Genomic DNA, 19162 nt, shown 5'->3' on the forward strand with positions numbered 1-19162 from the left:
GGGACTTGATTCCGGATGCCTAGGATTGAACTGCAGGCTCCCCAGATTCTGATATACATTTGCTTTTATTATTTTCTGAACAACAATAAAAATCGCAACCCAAAAGGGTCCTAGAACCGCCGCTCGATAGCATCCTGAGCACCGGCTTTTGTACTTCGCTCGCAGAAGCCCAAACACCTGGCAAATCGATGCACTCGGCGCCAGGTTTCAGCCTCTGCTCTCTTAACGCCGTCGAGAGCGGAGGAGCTCGGCGCTCGGCTGCTTTGCCTTAGCAGCTGAAACTGGCGGGCGTCCCTTTCCCACACCAAGATGGCGGCCGCTCGAAGCGGCGAGGCGATCTGAGGCTGGCCGCTCCCCCACCCCCTTCCGCCGCGGGGGAGGGAAGGCAACCTTCTGCCGGGAGGGGGCAGGTCGCTCCGTTATCTGCCCGCCGCCACTCGCTGCGTCGACAAATCCCTCCTCCCCGTTTCGGAGGCTTCTGAAGCCCGCCTGGGGTGAGCGCGCGAAGGGCGAGGGGCCACAGGGCGGCCAACGGCCGGGGCCAGTTCAAACTGAGGAGGCGGGAAATGGGTCGCGCGGGGTCCTTGCCCCCACCCCCTCGAGGGGCGGGTGCGCATGCGCAGTGGGCGTAGCGCCTGGGCATCCCAGGGGCGAGCGGGAGTTGCCGACAGAGGGCGTCGCTGCGCCGCTTGGACCAGGTGCAGTTCAGAAATGGGCAGCAGCAGCAGCAGCCGCCGCAGGTGAGGAAGCGGCCGGCGACGCGGGCTTGGCCGCTGCTTACCAGCTCTGGGTTCGGATGCTGCTCCGTGCAGCGGCCCGCAGGCTCCGCCCGCTGCTGTTTTCCGGCCACTGGGGCGATAATAATCGAGGCATTGTCCTTTGTCGGGAGCGATGGAAACGATCCTCCCTACTTCTTAAAACTATTTGATTTGATTTCCCCAGACAAAAGGGGTGTTGTTGCTCCTGGATCTCTGGCATCCTTTCTGCGGTGACTTGTGTCAAGCCGGAATGTGCTCCGCTGCCGGGCTCCGAACTCGGTGGCCTTTGTGGAGCTTCGATTGGATGCCCAGAATGAATGAATGGGATGGTGGCAGGCTGGTGCTGAATGGGGGAGAAATGCAGGCATTGAGCCGGCCAGAAGGAAGCAACGGGGCACGGTTGGGCTCCAGGTCAAGGGTAAAGAGCTGGCCCAGGACTTGCTGCATGGGGCTATGGTGCTCCACAAGGGCTTGGGTGTCAGGAAATAAGAGGCATCTGCTGGCCCTAATATTCAGACGCTTGCTAGTAGAATTGTAGAGTTGGAAGGGACCAAGAGTCCAACAGCCCTCCAATGCAGGAATCTTTTGCCCAGCTGGGGCTCGAACCCATGTCCCCGAGATTAAGAGTCTCATGCTCTGCCAACTGAGCTAACCCAGACGTATGAACAAATACAGTAGAGCTGTTAGGAGAATAACGCTGGAAACATAAGTTGCCCTTTTCTGATCTTATAAAGGCATGCGACTTCGTAAGTCCCTTGCAGTAGAGCAATGGGTGGATGCCTTTCTTCACATAAATAACCAATGCCTGTGTAGACTTCATGGTATGGGCGATACTGTTCCCTTACCGCTTGTGGTATACCACTCTTCCAGGCACCATGTCATTTAAAACTGTTGCTGATAACCATTGTAGTTAAATGCTTGATAGCCTATCCACTACTGGCAAGTTGGAAGCCTCAGAAGTATTCCTATGAAAGATGGCTGCATGACGTAACAAAATTAAATTGCTGAGGTTGTTAAAATCACTTGAGAAGTAACTTGCAAGCACTGGTCGTGAACACCCATTTTTACAGGACTTGCGGCGTCCTCCTCCAAGTGTTTACTCAGAAGTAAATCCTACTTTGTTCAAGCCCACCTACTGCTAAATAAGTGTCTATAGAATTGAGTTGTCAATCTTGTAAATCGTCCAGTCCTTTCTGCCTATAACCAGGGAGCCCTGCTTTGTACCGCTGAGTTACAGCTTATTGTATGATTGTCTGTGTGAGGCCTGACCTTTTAAGTACGGTACATGAAGAAGCAGAGGCTTGTTTTCTAGCTTATATGCAAAAGCAAGGTTTCTGAGCTCCCTTTATTCTGTTAGTGAATTTGTTATAAATGTATCATAAACAATTATTGAGGGAATTCTAATATGCAGATAACTTTTCTTCAAAGTCTTCTTCATCAGATGAAATATTCCATTCACAGGTTGAAATATTCTTCAGGAACTTAACCCACTAGTTTACATTAATATCTCTAACAGCTGACATTGGTTAACATCTTGTATTTTTGTATTATTTGTAAAATACATTACTATAAGGAGGTCAAAACTCCCCTTTTAAAGAACCTATGCTTTAATTCAGCATTTTTATGACAGCTGTGTATAAATGCATTCAAAATTCAAATGGTTTATACAGGGGAAATCATGTTTATTCAGGAGCTGAATCTTTTAAAATTATTGTGAGACTCAAAATAAAAACTGCACAACTATGCTTTGAGAGATATTGCATGTCTGTCATTTTAAGGGGAATAAAGCATTATTCAAGAACAGAAATAGCAAGTGCCCCACTTCCTGAATTCTTCCTGAGGCAGGTTGGGGAAATCCTGAGCATCTGAGGTGACAGAGACTGGAAATGCTGCAGAGGCCCTGGAAAAAGGACTGCTTCTTTCAGTCTTCTCTCTTTCTCCTCCTTTTCCTTCCCTTTTCCTTCCCCAGTTTGGTACTCTGAACAACACCTGTGGGAATAATAGGACTAATGCCTACTATTGCTGCACCATCACTAGCCTCTAAAGTTTGATATCACTGAACATCACACAGGACTGAAAAATTAAATTCTTCTCTCCAGTCAATTCACTTTATCCTAGAATAAGAGATTATAAAACTCTCATTCCCTCACCTCCATGGCTCTTACACACTTTCCTTTAAAAACTGCAGGATTCAATACAGTACTCACCCTGAACATATTGTAACAATACAAAAGCCCAATATAGTTATTTGGTCACTGTCCTTGTGTTTCATTGAAAAAGATCACATGGTGTTAATCTGTTTAAAACTAGTGGAACAGAGGCTTGGTTCTCACCTTGAAAAACATTCCTCTCCTGCTTTTTAACATGAAAATCAGCTAAACCAAACTGCCTGCTGAATCTGGGATCTTTCTCCAAGCCCTGGAATGTCTGGAGGATAAAGATAAACTGCTGAGAAGGCACACCACTTCACCCTCCTGCTTCCCATTTCATTCTTTTTTTTAAAAAAAAAAAAATCTTCATTCAGTCCCTTTCTGCATTATGATTCCACTTTATGGGAGGGTTATTCTCATTCTCTGTTTCTTAGACCTTGTCCTGTAGACGGGAACGGGGGAAGGAGCCCAGGCGTGGCAACACATTCCCAGGCCCCTGCAGGACCACCATGGCTTATGATGACTCCAAGAAAAAAGAAGGTAGGATTGTTTCATAATCTGAGAGGTGTTACGAGGAAAGTACAACCCCCCCAGTCCGTGGAGTGAGAGACTAAGAAAGAAAGCCAGTGTCCTGCATGGATTGGGTTTCTGCAGCATTCCAGATCCCTCCCTTGTACTCAGAAAGTTAAGTGTACCTGGATTGAAACACGAGTCTCACAAGCTCCAAAGTGCTGATTAATTTTTATCAGGCTTGGCAGCAAGCAACATTTCCTAACCCTTGTCAGCTCCGTAGAATTATAATTGGATTGGGGACTGGATCCAGACCTTCAACACAGCACAACACTGATGCCTACGTCCTCATTTGGCTGAGAAGCCTTTTCAGTTCTTGCTATCCAAGGGCGGAAAACCCAAGAGTAGGAATAAAACTTCAGCCTTTGATACGGCAGCCTAAAGCATTTCCCTAAAAGTTTGGGGCAGTGCTTTACAGTAGTGCGTAGATTGTGTGTATGTGTGTGTATGTGACTGCTTGCTTCCTCTTGTGCATTGTGTTTTATCTTTGGCCACAGTGACAGTTATGAGAGCGTGCCTTGATTGTTTCTGACCACGCCAGTGTTTCCTCCTTCAGACTGCTTAGAGAGTGACCGAATTGATGGCGTGGGACTAGTAGCTGGCAGAACCCAGCGAGAAAAGAAACGTTCCTACAAGGACCTGCTTCGAGAAGAGGAGGAGATAGCTGCTCAGGTCAGGAAGAATTCACAGAAGAGGCTGAAGGTGAGAGAGTCTGAGAAGAGAATAAGAAAAGCTTGTCAGTCCAACTTTGCCTCTCCCAGCCCAATATGAAATGCTCTGTTGGTACTAAATGCCACATTAAGAGAAATGAGAGAAGAGGATTCTTGGAGTTATAGAAACAGATGTAGAAGTCATACTATTTCCCTATTTTAGAAAGTTCAATAAAATGGTATCCCCTTCTTCTAAAAACTAGGATGAGATGAATGTAACTTTTTATCATCCACTCATCTTAAACTGCTGTTTGAATTAGAGATTGAATGATCATTACAGAATAGAAATTATTCTTTTGGATGCATAGGTCATCATTATATTGTTGCAGGATGCAAACTGATATGTTGTTATTTGCCTGATTTTGCAGATAGCCTGAAAAATAATGAGGTGTGATTTATCTCATTCAATTCCCTGGAGATGTTAACACAGATAGCTTTTCCTCAAAACATTTCCTTTGACCTGAAATCTCTCCTATTAGTCTAGAGGTGATTATATTTTAGCTTTGCTTTTGTTGTTTTTTCTAAATCTTCAGCTTGGAAAAGTTGTTTTCAGCTCTTAAACAGGGAAGTTCTGCTTTCTCTTGAGAATATCATTTCTAAAATTCACATGGCAACTCAGACCATCTTCTGTTTCAAAGCACAGAAATGCCATGCCATAGAGAGCATATTTGTTAGCTAATGTGACGTCTATGATCATCTGTATTAGAAATTAATATGTATATGCCTTCATTACTTGGTTCTTTTTCTTTCTAAAGTGCTGTTATCTTCTTTTGCAGGAAAGTGACATTTTCTTGCTGGGGACAGACGCTTATAAGAAGAAGAGGAAGCACTCCAACGAGTACTATTGCAGAGGTAAGAGTGGAAGCAACATAGGAAGGGATATGACAAAGGAGAAAAGTTGAGAGGTGATTTTAAGGTTCAATTTGTACTTCTAAGGTTCTGCCAATAGGCTTTGTGCTTCCTGGAGGTAAAGTGAGAGGCCAGGTCTTTTCCCACAAAGCTTCCAGTCTAAAGATAGATAAGGGAGAGGCCAATCAGTGAAAGGGAGGCAGCTGTATATATTGCATATTCACTTTGACAGCTAATTTATTTTCATTTGCTTACAAAAATCTTTATATACCACTGTTCATAAATAGCATCAGAGTAGCTTACAACAGTCACACATAAAACCATACAATAAACAACAAATAAAATTTAAAAGTCAGAAATCAGCTAAATGTTATGGAAATAGGCATTCTGAATTGCTTGAATAAGCCTTGTTGAATAGAAAGGTTTTCAGCAGGCATTTAAAGGTTGAAACGGAAGGTGCTGATAAATCTATTGGCAGAGTATTCCACAGGGCTCGGTCGAGGCTTGGTTTTGTATTGCTGTCAAATAAGCCTCACCAACTTATCACAGGTGTCACTGGCTTACCAACAGGAGAAGAGGCAAGATCAGCTGTCAGTGTGTTTGTTTATCACTGCCACCTCCCCTCTCCCAGAACATTGCACTGACACCACTCACAGGTCAGGTAAAAGCTGCCAACCATTACTGAATAAACCAGAAACAAAATAGCCTCTTAAAAACCAATGTGTCCTTATATTTCAGCCTCACCAATTGGCCTCACTGATTTATAAACCAGAATTGATTTACTGTAGGATAGCTCTTAGCTGTTCAAGACCAACTACCTTCACCCGGACATGAGGCCGCGAAGTTATGATGGTGTGCAAGTGAAGATGCACTTGTTGTTGGGTATACTTCCATTGATCCTTCTTCTCTGAACTCTTTCAGAACTTTCTTCATTTGAGTTATCCCTGCCTTTGGAATCGTCTGCAAAGAAGAGGAAAAAAGTAGTGACAAGCCCACCCTCTGCTGACACTGCCATGGATCTGCTTAAGGCCATCACCTCGCCTTTGGCCACAAGCTCCAAGTCCTCAAAGAAAACATCTGAAAAGTCATCTCATTCTTCACTCTCTGCCTCTGGCCATTCAGAAGGCAAGAAGGAACACCACAAGAAAAAACTGAGTGGCAGTAGCAGTGACCTGTCCTTGGATGAAAGTACTTTCCACAAGTCCAAAAAGGTGAAGCCCCCCTATGTGAACACTGAAATGTTGACCTTGCGTGAACCTGATGGCTTAAAGATGAAACTCATCCTCTCACCGAAGGAGAAGGGGGGAAGCACAACGGAGGAGCCCTTTCCACATCCGTCAGCCACAAAGAAATCCTCTAAGAAGTCAGCTCGGGACGAGCAGGGATCATTTCTCCCAAGTCATGATTCACACGGCTTTTCGAAATCATCCCGAAAGAAGCACAAACCACTGGAGAAGGATCCCCATCCCTCTCCAGCTGCTGAGAGCTTTAGCCCAGACACACCCCTCTTCCCTGAAGGCCAAAGCAGTGAATTTGAGCTTTCAGGCCTGGAACCACAAGCGGAATCGGGTTCGTCCTCTGGAGGTGAACTGGAAGCTGGAGAGCTAGTAATTGATGATTCGTATCGGGAGATAAAGAAGAAGAAGAAATCAAAGAAGAGCAAAAAGAAGAAGGACAAGGAGAAACACAAGGAAAAGAAGCATTCCAAATCCAAGAAGAGTTCTGGGCTTTCTGGGCTTTCCTCTTCACTGGCAGTAGCAGAAGTAACAGCTCCACTCCCAGTCTCTCCAACCAGTGTGCAGTTTGCTGTTCCTGCCCCTCCACCACCACCGCCTCCACCGCCACCTGTTTTCCATACAGATGGCCAGAGTGAGAAGAAGAAGAAGAAAGAAGAAAAGGAGAAGGTTGAAAAAATGGACAAAGAAAAGGTAAAAAGGAAAAAGTGGCAGCACAAGTGGGTGATTAGAAATGCTGAGGACTGTTGTTCCCAAAATAGTGGGCTCTAGACTGTTCTTTGCAGTTTTGTTAGTTAACTTCAGAAATAGGAACCAAATATATACCGTATTTTTCGCTCTATAAGACGCACCAGACCACCAGACGCACCTAGTTTTTGGAGGAGGAAAACAAGAAAAAAAATATTCTGAATCTCAGAAGCCAGAACAGCAAGAGGGATCGCTGCGCAGCGAAAGCAGCAATCCCTCTTGCTGTTCTGGCTTCTGGGATAGCTGCGCAGCCTGCATTCGCTCCATAAGACGCACATGCATTTCCCCTTACTTTTTAGGAGGGAAAAAGTGAGTCTTATAGAGCAAAAAATACAGTAAATTATCTTGATTGTTGTATTTCTGAACTGCAGATAAGCAGAAACACTCTAAAGGAGTACACTTCTCTCCCCCCCCCCCCCCCGGAATGTGTTTAACATTGAAACAAATTGGTTTCTGCTTTAGAAATATTTAGGTAAAAGTAGCTGGCAGAAGTAGCTATTTTATTCATTGGTGGCAGCCCTGTACTGCCCAGTAGCTGAAGCTCTTTGAGTCATGTATATAAACATTGATAAAATACAGTGAGAATAGCAAAACTATTACAGAATAAAATAAGAAACTTTAAAATTGCAATATAAAACACAGCACACCAGATACAAATCAATACAAGTTAAATACAAATAGGCATTGAAACTTTTAAAATCAAAACCTCAAAATGCCCAAAAAAATGAAATTCCCTGTCACAAAATGCAACTAGAACAATGGGAGTTTCGAACATTGGCCCTACAGTAAATGTCTAAATTCAATCAATGTCTCTACCAGATACAGGATGCTGTCCATCTAAGTTATGCAGAGTATACCCATGGAAATTAATAATACTAAGTCATGGTGTGGTGAGATATAGCCCACGCTGAGTTTGAAAAAAGGCTTTTATGTAAATGAAAAACCAATTGGATCCTTTCTGAAATATGGATATGTATACTCTACCTGCCAAACATAGGCATATCAATTTAACCTAATGAAAATAAATTGCTGTAGTCTGCCCGGTACCTTTCAGACGTCTACCTATCAAGGTAAGAGTGAAGCAGAGAAGATCCATACTGGAAAGAAGAGAAAACAAAAATGCCCACTGTGCAGTATATCCCCATACTTAACTTTGTTTGTATGCTGTTATGGGGCTTATTGTAAGAAAGACCTAATATCAGTCAATCAGTTATTTTACTTGTTTCCACCTTTCTAAAGTTACACCACACTCAAGCCATGGTTTACAACATATAAAAAATTACTAGCAAAAGTCGTCGTAAACAATAAACAAGACATCAAAAAGTACACAACCAAATTGAACCATTTCCACATAACTCATAAGATACAAAAAAAAAGATACAAAAAATTAACAGCAAAACCTCCCCTCCCAAAACCACTTAAACAATGCCTCAGTCCAAGATTCTCTTCAGCAGCCTCAGCTTTTTTAGCAGGAGTCAGTCACAGCCCTGTCCTCCCAGGCCAGGTAGAGAAAGGTCTGCAAGGCAGGGAGCAAGTCTTCCAGGACTCATAGCCAAGATGGTCTATATGGGAAGGGGTTAAATACATTCTAGCTGTTAGTAGAGAAGGAACAGTGCAACAAAGCGATGCAAGACCTAGTTGTAAGAAAGAGTGGTTTAAATGGTATTGTTTATGACTGCCACAGCTAGAGTAGTATATCCAAAAAAATTGAAAGAAAGAGATACTCACAAAAGAAATTTGGCAGAATAAATTGATAGAATACACAGAATTAGTAACTGAAATTAAGAAATAAGGATGAGTCACAGATAAGATGCGAGGAAGTGCTTTGAAGAGTATCTTAGAGGGTATAATAGTCAATTTAACCTACAAGTAGGAATGAACATATGAGCAGCAGATAACACTAATTAAAGGAAGACACACACTAACTAAAGGAATGGGTGGAATAATAGAATATGCAGCCGACAAAAGACTACCTAGAATGCCATGGAGAGAGATAGACTGGGAAGTCTGAAGATAAGAGATAAATTATGAATATTGTATGATGTATATATAAGTTGTAAAATTGCATTAAAAATAGTAACAACAAATGGTATTGCTTAGTTGTAAATTAACCTTCTTTAATGGTCAGATTCCCACCATTGTTTAGGAAATAGGAAGAAGTATCCGTAGGAAACTTGATTTAAATCAGACTTACATTGACTTTTTTTTCTTTTTGATATAAATAACCTTGATGTTAAGCAATCTACTGATTAAAAATCCATTAAAAAGCATGGGAAAATAAAAGAGTACTTGCCTGGTACTGAAAAGGTTACCAAGTATGTGCCAGGCATGCCTTTCTGAGAAAGATGATGCAGTGCTGCCACAGAGAATACCTTCTCTTTCATATCCATCCTCTGGGTCTCATTTGGCACTACCACTCAGAGACGTCTCCAACAATGACCTCAAGGACTGAGTATGAATATAAGTAGCTAGATAACATACATCATACAAAAAGTCAGCTTGAAATTAACCCACTTCTAACTTGTCTAAGAGAATGCACCAGGAGATTATTTTCTTTGGGGATTTTTAAAGGAGCTTGAATATTTTACAACATATTCCAACATAAACGTCTTGCTTTCTTTTTCCTCTTCCTGATTAGCCAAAGAAGAAGAACATGTCTGCCTACCAAGTATTCTGTAAAGAGTATCGTGTGAACATTGTGGCTGAGCATCCAGGAATAGGTAATAGAAGTGTCCGGTAAGGTTTGGGAGATATCCAGTTGTGGCATCCTGCTTGGCACACTGCACTTCACTTTCTCTCTTTCCCCCTGCAGCCCACCTGTATACCCCCTAAAATCTGCTCCAGAGAATTGGGGGACCTTTTGGAAAGGAGAGGCAGGGGAGAGATAGGTAGGGGGGTGCCTGGCATCTTTACTGGCATGATGTTGGATCCTGCCCATTGGGCCACTGCAAAACGAAAGCACAAGCTGCGGAGAAGAAATGTTTAAATGTTTGAAAGAACTCTGTCTGCTCCAGCGAAGGCTCTGTGTTCCCATTATGAATTTGGGCAATACACTTTTTCAGAAAGCATATAACCAATCATTCTGGGCCGTCTCTTTGGTATTAAAGTGGCAGCAGAAATAAAAATGGCACTAAGGGTTATAATGCAAATGCCATTTTTCACTGCTTGGTCAAGGTGTGATTATCAAGTAGGGCATTCAAAAGTCCTTGGATTCAAGATGGCTCTGTGCTCATGACTTTTGGAGCTTGGGGAGTCTAGATCAGCATCCTTGTCCCCTCTGCAGAACCCCATGTAAAGGGACTGAAGGGTGTGGGGTTTTTTCAAACTTAAGAAACACAACCATATCAGACCTCCAGATCCCTGTTAGAAACGGGCAATTGTGGTTTATGTCATAAACCAAAAATGTTTAGCACCCTTGCTAGGAACAAACATGTTAGCATTTAAATTGTGAATACTTGGAGGGTAGGCAGGCGTACAATATTTTTTCTCTGGGTAGATGACAGGATTAAATGCCACATATATGCATAGCGGTAGAAATTACCTTCCATTCTGCTGTCACATATCCTCCCAAGCATAGAATTCTGAATTTCTTGGCTCCTGCTCCTTTCCACTTTTTGTCCCAAATCCTGACCATGTAACATGCATTACAACATTGTGTGGAATGGACTAGACCAGCCACTAATGTAAGAGAGCTTTAAAAAGGGGGATTAGACAAATTCATAGAGAATAAGGCTACTTTTCATGATGGCTGTGTGATACCTCCAGAATCAGTATACCTCTAAATATTGTTCATTGGGGAACAAAAGTGGGAGTGGTGCTGTACTTATGTCCTCCTAGTGGGCTTTCCATAGGCATGTAGTTGGCCCCTGTGGGGGAAAGAGGTGGGCTAGCTAGGTCTCTAGTATGTTCCAGCAGGGCTCTTCTTATGTTCTTGCTCAAATTCCTCGCTGTGATGTTTTTGCAACTGTTCCATGGATTGTTTTTCCATGTATGCAGACAATAATGAGACATTTTAGCATCATATGTATTGTAAACAATGAGTCCTATAACGGTTCAAGTAGTTAACTGAATGTACATAGAAAATCTCTGCTTTTCTCTGAATGGCTTACTTTCCCTGTTTTCCCGTTAGATTTTGGTGATCTGAGCAAAAAGCTGGCAGAAGTTTGGAAGCAGCTTCCGGAGAAAGATAAGCTGGTAAATATCTGATAAACATTTGTACAGAAAATGACACGTGTAGGCAGAAAACTGACTTGGTCCTGGAATACCGCCACCATGGTTCTTGTATTTATTACCTTCCAAATCTGTGTATTGCATATCAGCTACCCCTGCTTGCGAATGGAAAATGTTTGGTATTGATATTCTCTCTCTCTCTCTCTCTCTCTCTCACACACACACACACACACACACACTTGGCCAGACATCCTGTTTTACAATTGCTCCATCTGTATGGTTGGACAGCTGATGTTGCCTTTTTTAACACTAGTTTTGTTTTCCCTATTCTTTTCAGGTTTGGAAGCAGAAGGCGCAGTATTTGCAACACAAGCAGAATAAAGCAGAGGCTACAACAGTGAAGAGGAAAGCAACCTCATCAGAGGGTGCACCAAAACTGAAAGGTAACCTCTACATTCCACTGTTTCTTCCATGCCATTCTTAAAATGAGGCTGTTCAAGTGTAAAACGAGGGTTTCTGTTAGTCCATTTTGAGTGTGTATGTGTAATCCAGGATCTTCAAAGAACCTCAGTATTTATCCCACACAGTTTTTGATGGCAGACCCTCCATGTTGCTTTATGCAGATGACATGCCCTTTGTATCTTCATCCATGCTTAGTATGAGGGACCCTTTTAAGATTTTGAATTCTTTTCATTTTGAAAAAAAAGAACATCTACCTTTGAACTATGCTAAAACAAAACTTATTTTGTTTGATAGAAGGCCTAGGCCACATACACAGACAGTAATACTACAGTGGTACATCGGGTTACAAACACTTCAGGTTACAAACTCTGCTAACCCGGAAGTAGTACCTCGGGTTAAGAACTTTGCCCTAGGATGAGAACAGAAATCGTGCAGCGGCAGCAGGAGGCCCCATTAGCTAAAGTGGTACCTCAGGTTAAGAACGTTTTCATGTTAAGAACAGCCCTCCAGAATGAATTAAGTTCTTAAAAGAGGTACCACTGTAATTTGGAATACTTTAAGGTCTTTAAATATTAAGGAATGCAGTTTAATCAGAATCATACCTGGGTATCCACAGGACTTCCAAACCTATAAGTAAGGTCATATTAAGCTATGCTTGCTTTGAGGAGATAATCTAAGATCTGCACTTGAAAGATCTTTCTGGGGAAAGTTATTCCACGTGTGGTATATGGTACAGAATATAAAGCTGCTCAAAAAATGCTGTTGGAGCAAATTCCCAATAGATCTGTACAAATTAGGCCAACAATGTGAAACCTGAATAATTAAGGACAGACTGATTCTCAGCTTCCTTAAGGCTGTTGCTACTGTAGCTGCAAAAGAATTGGACACATTTTTGTTTCAACAAGCTTCTCTCTCTGGATGAAAAGGTTTAAAAACAGTAAAAAAAAACAAACCACCTATCTTTTGCTTTTTGTACTGTTTTGAAAACTATTTTTTAGCTGTTTTGTGGTATGTTTGTGAATCAGCTAGAGCCAAATGTAAGAGATGGTTCATAAATAAATAAAACTGCATTAAAAATAAAGTAAGTTAAAGAAATAGTGTGGGCTGAACTTCTATGGCCATACAGTTTGGCTATGTAAACTGTGCAGTTTCGTAATATGGAAAATGCAGAAATAAGTGTTTTACTTTCTGTTTTCAGCTTCTCTAACAGGGGCACTTTCACCCCATAAGAAGTCTCCATCTAGCACTGTAGTGCTATCTGCATCACCTGTCAAAGTTCCTGAAACGGATCCCATAGATGTAGCTGCACATCTGCAATTACTGGGTGAATCTCTAAGTCTTATTGGCCACAGGCTACAGGAGACAGAGGTAGGTGCAGGAACCTTCACACGTGAATGTAGTCATGTCATTTTTAAACAACAGAGCTATTTTATTCACAAAGTTCAGATAACTACCATATTTTTCGCTCCATAGGGTGCACAGGACCATAGGGCGCACCTAGTTTTTAGGGGGAGAAATAAAGAGAAAAAAATTATGTCCCCCCCCCCCAGCCCCAAAGAGCAAAGAAGCCAAGACAGCTTCCCCCGACCGCAGCCCCCAAAACAGGTCCAGGAGCGGCGACGAGATTGCACACAACCTCACCGCTGCTCCCGGGGCTTTTAGCCACGGGGCTGGGACGAGGGAAGCCTGAGCAACCTCGTCGCTGCTCCTGGGGCTTTTAGCTGCGGGGCTGGGACGGGGGAAGCCCGAGCTTCCCACGACTCCGGCCCCCAGAACAGGCTGCTTTCGGCAAGCCCTCTGAGCCCGGCGGGAACTCCCGCCAGGCTCAGAAGGCTTGCGGATAGCTGCCTGAAGCCTGGAGAGCGAGAGGGGTCAGTGCGCACCGACCCCTCTTGCTCTCCAGGCTTCAGCGAAAGCCTGCATTCGCTCCATAGGACGCACACACATTTCCCCTTCATTTTTGGAGGGGAAAAAGTGCGTCCAATAGAGCAAAAAATACGGTAATTGGAATAAGCTGAATTGAACAAGTTTGCTTGTTCTGCATACTGCATTCAGTGCCAAATTGAACAAGTGTGTACACCACTCACTGGAACTTTATTTGCCCCAAGGGCTCTTATTTGTGTACAGTCATACCTCGTGTTACGTTTGCTTCACGTTGTGGCTTTTCAGGTTACCAATGCGGCAAACCCGGAAGTATTTACTTCCGGGTTCACTGCACGCGCAGAAGTGATCTTCGTGCATGCGCAGAAGCGTTCTGTGCGCTTCGTACATAAGTGCTCTATTGCGTAGTAGCGACACTCTACTTACAGACTTTTCGGGGTGCAAACAGCACCCGGAAACGAATTGTGTTCATAAGTAGAGGTACCACTGTATCAAGACTCCACTTTTGCAGGTTTAAGCAAGCTTCATTCCTGAGTTGCTATCATTTTTTAAAAAAAATCTCATGGTTTCCAATTCTATGTCAAGATGTTTGGTTGAACTAAGGTTTATATATATAAAGCAGAATAAATGTTTTCCAAAATACATATAAGACACAGCTCTTGCTTGGCTACTGCTGCGTTTGAGGGATTAGATGGAAACTGATGATCACATTAGTCTATTATACAAACTACCCGCAGCCATTTCATGGCATCATTCTGGGATGACTGCCTGCGCAGAACAAGATGACACGCCCTGCATTACTGCTAATGACATTAAATTAAAATGCCCAAATGGGGATTTTGGCAGCTACCCAAACAGTTTGCCCTGAAATGATGAATCCATTAAGAGTGAAAAGCTCTTGCATTGTAAAGTAGCATGAAGTAACAATCCACCCAAATTGATTTTACCCTCATTTACTAGTTTAACTACCTTTCGTGTCTGGGTATACAATTCCTGAGTACATTTCCCTTTATTCGTATTCTTTATTTATTTTTGCTTTCAGGTGATTTTTTTGTTTCCAACTTTGTTTATATGACTTACTTCTGCTACAGTCAGGCTCTGTTTCTGGGCTTCCCATGGGTATGTGGTTGGACCCTGAATAGAGACCAGAATGGCCTGATTCAACAGGCTCCTCTTATGTTCTTAGTATAACACAGGGTTTCCCCAAAGTTAGGTCTCTAGCAGTTTTTGGACTACAATTCTCATCATCACTGGTCCTGCTAGCTAGGGATGGTGGGAGTTGTAGACCAAAAAAACAAACAAACAGCTGGATACCCAAGTTTGGGAAACCCTGCTAGGATATGAAACTGAGATCTATTGCCTCTGAACATGGATGTTTAACAGCCCAGGGGTGTGGGTCCTTAAGCCCAGGGGCCAAATGCAACCCTCCAGTACTGTCCGTGAATCTTGGGACTCTCCCCAGCCATACACCCTCTTCCCCAGTGATGCCTCTCACCAGCCCTGCTTGATAGACTTCTTGCTTGTTTTTGTCTGGCTGGAATGAGTTCTTGAACTCTGAGAAGGACTTTTGCTTGCCTGGATGGGCTCTCGAGGGGCGTGTCAAAAAAACCAGCCTCTTGTACAGAGATAAGATTTACATTAATTGTTCTGCCCTTTACTAGAATATGCTTCCCTGAACAGAATGAAGCCCTTGAGCTGGAAAGGCTTTCCAACCCCTCATATAGCCCTTAATTTGTGGCTTGTAGTCATGATGACTATATGGAAGCTCCAGGTACAGTGTACAGCAGGACAGCAGCAGCACATCAAACATTTAAGCATCACAGTAAGGAAGTACAGGGTGGGAGCACCTTACTGGCATCTTGCGCAAAGCTGCTTTGTCATCTGCTGTGTTCCCATATTTATCATTCTGCCTGGTGCTTTAAACATAGGGCGCAGGGTTGCAGCCGTGGTGTATTGAGTAGAAGTGGCCAGAAATAACTTCAAAAATGAGAAAGTATAACTTCCATCTCTGATCGTTCATTCCTGCATCTGAGCTTCATCTTTTCTAAGGGAAGAGCACTTCAATAAGCAAATCAGGGTTGCCAGCTCCATGAGAATGAGAGAATCCGTGCTGGGCCTAAGACAAAGATAACAAACTGACATCATGACAAATCTCTTTCCTTCCCAGGGTATGGTAGCTGTATCGGGAAGTTTATCAGTGCTCCTAGATTCAATCATTTGTGCTCTAGGCCCTTTGGCATGCCTGACGTCCCAGCTCCCTGAACTAAACGGCTGCCCCAAACACGTTTTGGTAAGTTCTGTGTTGTTTTGGAATGCCAAGGTCTCATACTATTTCTTACCACTTCCCTCTGCCCATGAAAGGCATGGTTTTTGCCATAATTGTAGCACACATTCAGCACTTTGCTGTATATGTAGGATACTCCCATGTTAGTACCCTCTTCTCTCACAGCTTAAGGAATTTCTAGAAAGGAAATGCCGATTGAACTTAGCAGGATTCAAGTTGTGTGTTTTTTTTCCCATCTGCCCTTCTGCACAATCATGTATTTTTAATCCTGGAGTAGCCAGTGTGGTGCCTTCGAGCTGTGGTTGGACTCCAACTCCCATCAGCCCTAGCAAGCATGGTCAATGGTCAGTAACAATGGGAGTTGTATTCTTTACAACATATGGGGGGTGCAATACTGGCGTCCACATGTGGTGTCCACATGTCTTCCTTGTTGCACTTCAGTCCCACCTTTTCCTGTGTTCAAAGCACACTTTTTTGTATGTGAGATGATGCAATATACACTCCATACCAGATTTTGTATTCATTGTATATGCATAGAATATTTAGAGGACTAGTGTGGTGTAGTGGTTAAACTGCTGGACTAGGACTTAGGAGTAAAAGGTAAAGGGACCCCTGACCATTAGGTCCAGTCGTGACCGACTCTGGGGTTGCAGCGCTCATCTTGCTTTATTGGCTGAGGGAGCTGGCGTACAGCTTCCAGGTCATGTGGCCAGCATGACTAAGCCGCTTCTGGCGAACCAGAGCAGCACACGGAAACGCCATTTACCTTCCTGCCGGAGGTAGTATTTATCTACTTGCACTTTGACGTGCTTTCGAACTGCTAGGTTGGCAGGAGCTGGGACCGAGCAACGGGAGCTCACCCCGTCGCGGGGATTCGAACCGCCAACCTTCTGATCGGCAAGTCCTGGACTCCATGGTTTAACCTACAGCGCCACCCGCGTCCCTCTAGGACTTAGGAGACCAGGGTTCAAATCCCAACCCTGCTCTGCACCTCACTGGGTGACCCTGGGCCAGTCATAAATTGTAGAGGACCTGAGCCCTTTCTAGCCACTGTCTAGCCACTGTCTCTCAGCCTAACATAATTCTCAGGGATGTTGTTGTGATGATTAAATGAGAAGGGGCAAAACTATGTACGCCACCTTGAGCTCATGGGGGGGGGAGGTGGGATATAAATAAATAATGATTTTGTTATTGAAAGAAAGCTTGTGTAAAGTAAAAAAATAAAAATAAAGGATAGTGCAATAGAGGATAGAAAACAATATAGCATCCATATCCTACTTTTTCTCCAATGAATACAAGGCAACATATCAAATCAACCCTGTTGGATAGGTTAGCCTGAGAGGTGGTGGCAGGCTCAAGTTCACCTAATGAGAATTGAACCCAAGTCTCCCCCCATTCTAAACTAACCCTTTAACCATCACAGCACATTGGCTGTGGAGCACACCTAATTATGTGGAGAGTTGCTTCATTTGTCCCAGGCAGCTGAAACATTTATTAAAGGCTGTTCCTTCTGCAACCTGCTGTTAATATTTTCTACCAGCAGGCGGCTGTGTTATGTAAGAACTGCAATTTTATAAAAACATGTCTTGAATTTATTTTAAATATTCATATCCTGCCTTTTCTAGGATGCTCAAGGCACCTTCCATGTTAAAAATTAAAGCACAATGCAGCAAGCTAATACGTTCAGTGCTAAAAAGCAGAAAATCAGTAAAACTTAATTTTGAGCAGCAGTCCAGTTTTGCTAACCATGGTGAATGTTCCATTGTCCTTTCTTCTCCATCTTGGAGTTGAGGAAGCAGTGGGGATCATCTCTTAAGACTTGCAATGAGCTTTGGGGGTTACAACAGAAGTACAGAAAGATATCTGTTCCCCTTTCCAGTTCCACAGAGGGCTGAGTCTTGCCATTTTGAGTCTCTGTGATCAGTATAAAGCCTTTGGCTCTGGGGGGTGAGGTGACCGTTTTGGCAATGAGTAGCAAAGATAAAACACACAGTCAGTGACCCAGTCTTACTGTCTACTCAGATGTGAATTAGATAGGACCTTACTGCAATCTTAGGGCTAGTTTCCAGGGAGTAAACCCCTGCAAGCATCATGGAGCTTATTGCTCATGTGCTGAAAGTCCTGAGGACCACAGATTTTGGTCCAGCTACCAAGACCAGCCAAATGTTGTGGCCCTGGCTTCTATAGAATTGGGTGCCACAAAATCATTGGTGCTGAAAGATTTCTTTATTGGCTTAGTGACAGCTATCAAAGCCCAGGGCAAATGAAAATATTCCCCAGTACCTCTGAAAGATCTACAGGCTTTTGTGCATCTCCTAAGGAAGCACTCTGTCTGCCTTTGTCGTGTCTTTAGGTGTTTGGTTTTTCCTAAGTCATTTGTTCTGCTGCATTAATGTCAAAAGCATGCTTGGTTGTTTTTTTTAATAAGATACTGATTCAATTTAATATGCATTTCTCTCTCTCTCTCTCTCTCCCTGGCTACCTTTCCAGTCAAACACATTGGACAACATTGCATACATCATGCCTGGACTCTGACAGGAAAAGGATAATGGGAAGTGACCTGCTGCCAAGTAACTGAAGTGTGTACAGATACACTATCCTAGTATTCTTCCAGAGGACAATGTATAGGGCTTTGAGTTTTTCTATCTGTAATATATCAAATAGACTTGTAACTATTTTGCTTGATTTTACGAAAAGTTTCAACCGTAATTTGTGGGAATCAGTTTTGTCTCAGATTGGATGTCTCTACAATTAAGAGTTGGGAAATATTTTGATAGATTAGCCTTAATATGGTTGGGTTTTTTTTTTAATGAATTGGTTTTACTTGGAAAAGTCAAGCAAGTTTGGTTGAAGTTTGGTTGGCTTGCATGTTGTTAAAATAATGCTGGGAAAGAAAGTTGAGGGGATAGTGTTTTGCTGAGGGCTTGTGCTGGCACCAGGAATCCTCATTAAATCTTCCACTTGTAAGTAGGTTGCTAAATACAGATTCAGGTGTGGTGAGTGAATTCTCAAATTCTTAGGAGAAACAAGGGCTTCTTAATATGGATAAGTAGTAAATCCTAGTGAAAGCCTGCATCATTTCTTCACAGGTTGTAACTAATCAATGGATTGTGGTATTTTAGAACTGTGCTGGGATATTCTAAAGACGAGGATCCACAAGCCCCACCTTCAACTCCTCCTGATTTTAGCTAATTTCTCTTCCTCTCTGCTATCTCTCTACCCCCACCCCCAGTACCCTTCAAATACTAATACCTAAGGTGACACCATAAAAGAATGAGGGCCGGGGCTCCTCCAGCTCCCTTACAGTTCACATACTGATTTATAATAGCTTATCACCAGCAGTGAA

The 19162-nt window shown here is 43.1% G+C and overlaps 1 protein-coding gene across 3 annotated transcripts; it reads left to right on the top strand.

Moving 5' to 3' along the window:
- Positions 1-306: 306 nt before the first annotated feature.
- Positions 307-18512, top strand: HMGXB4 (HMG-box containing 4). 3 transcript variants are annotated; one of them, XM_079992614.1, is made up of 11 exons: positions 374-494; positions 3343-3448; positions 4035-4180; positions 4965-5040; positions 5959-6965; positions 9658-9739; positions 11149-11213; positions 11527-11632; positions 12850-13019; positions 15700-15822; positions 18307-18512. In XM_079992614.1, exons 2-11 carry the CDS (start codon positions 3418-3420, stop codon positions 18349-18351), a joined length of 1851 nt encoding a protein of 616 aa, XP_079848740.1. In that variant the 5' UTR covers positions 374-494; positions 3343-3417; the 3' UTR covers positions 18352-18512. The 3 variants fall into 3 exon arrangements, with proteins under 3 accessions (XP_079848742.1, XP_079848740.1, XP_079848741.1); XM_079992616.1 differs by lacking the exon at positions 3343-3448 and having other exon boundaries at positions 307-494; XM_079992615.1 differs by lacking the exons at positions 374-494; positions 3343-3448; positions 4035-4180 and adding an exon at positions 4558-4674.
- The last annotated feature ends 650 nt before the right edge of the window (positions 18513-19162 follow it).

Source organism: Podarcis cretensis (genome assembly GCF_951804945.1).
Source record: "Podarcis cretensis genome assembly, chromosome: 10".
In the NCBI taxonomy this organism is placed as follows: domain Eukaryota; kingdom Metazoa; phylum Chordata; class Lepidosauria; order Squamata; family Lacertidae; genus Podarcis; species Podarcis cretensis.

Excerpts from the sequence above, each read along its gene's own strand:
- HMGXB4 (XM_079992614.1), top strand. The coding sequence starts at position 3,418 with ATGGCTTATGATGACTCCAAGAAAAAAGAAG. Across the intron at positions 4,181-4,964 it reads ATTCACAGAAGAGGCTGAAG|GAAAGTGACATTTTCTTGCT; the intron begins GTGAGAGAGTCT and ends CTTCTTTTGCAG. Across the intron at positions 5,041-5,958 it reads CAACGAGTACTATTGCAGAG|AACTTTCTTCATTTGAGTTA; the intron begins GTAAGAGTGGAA and ends GAACTCTTTCAG.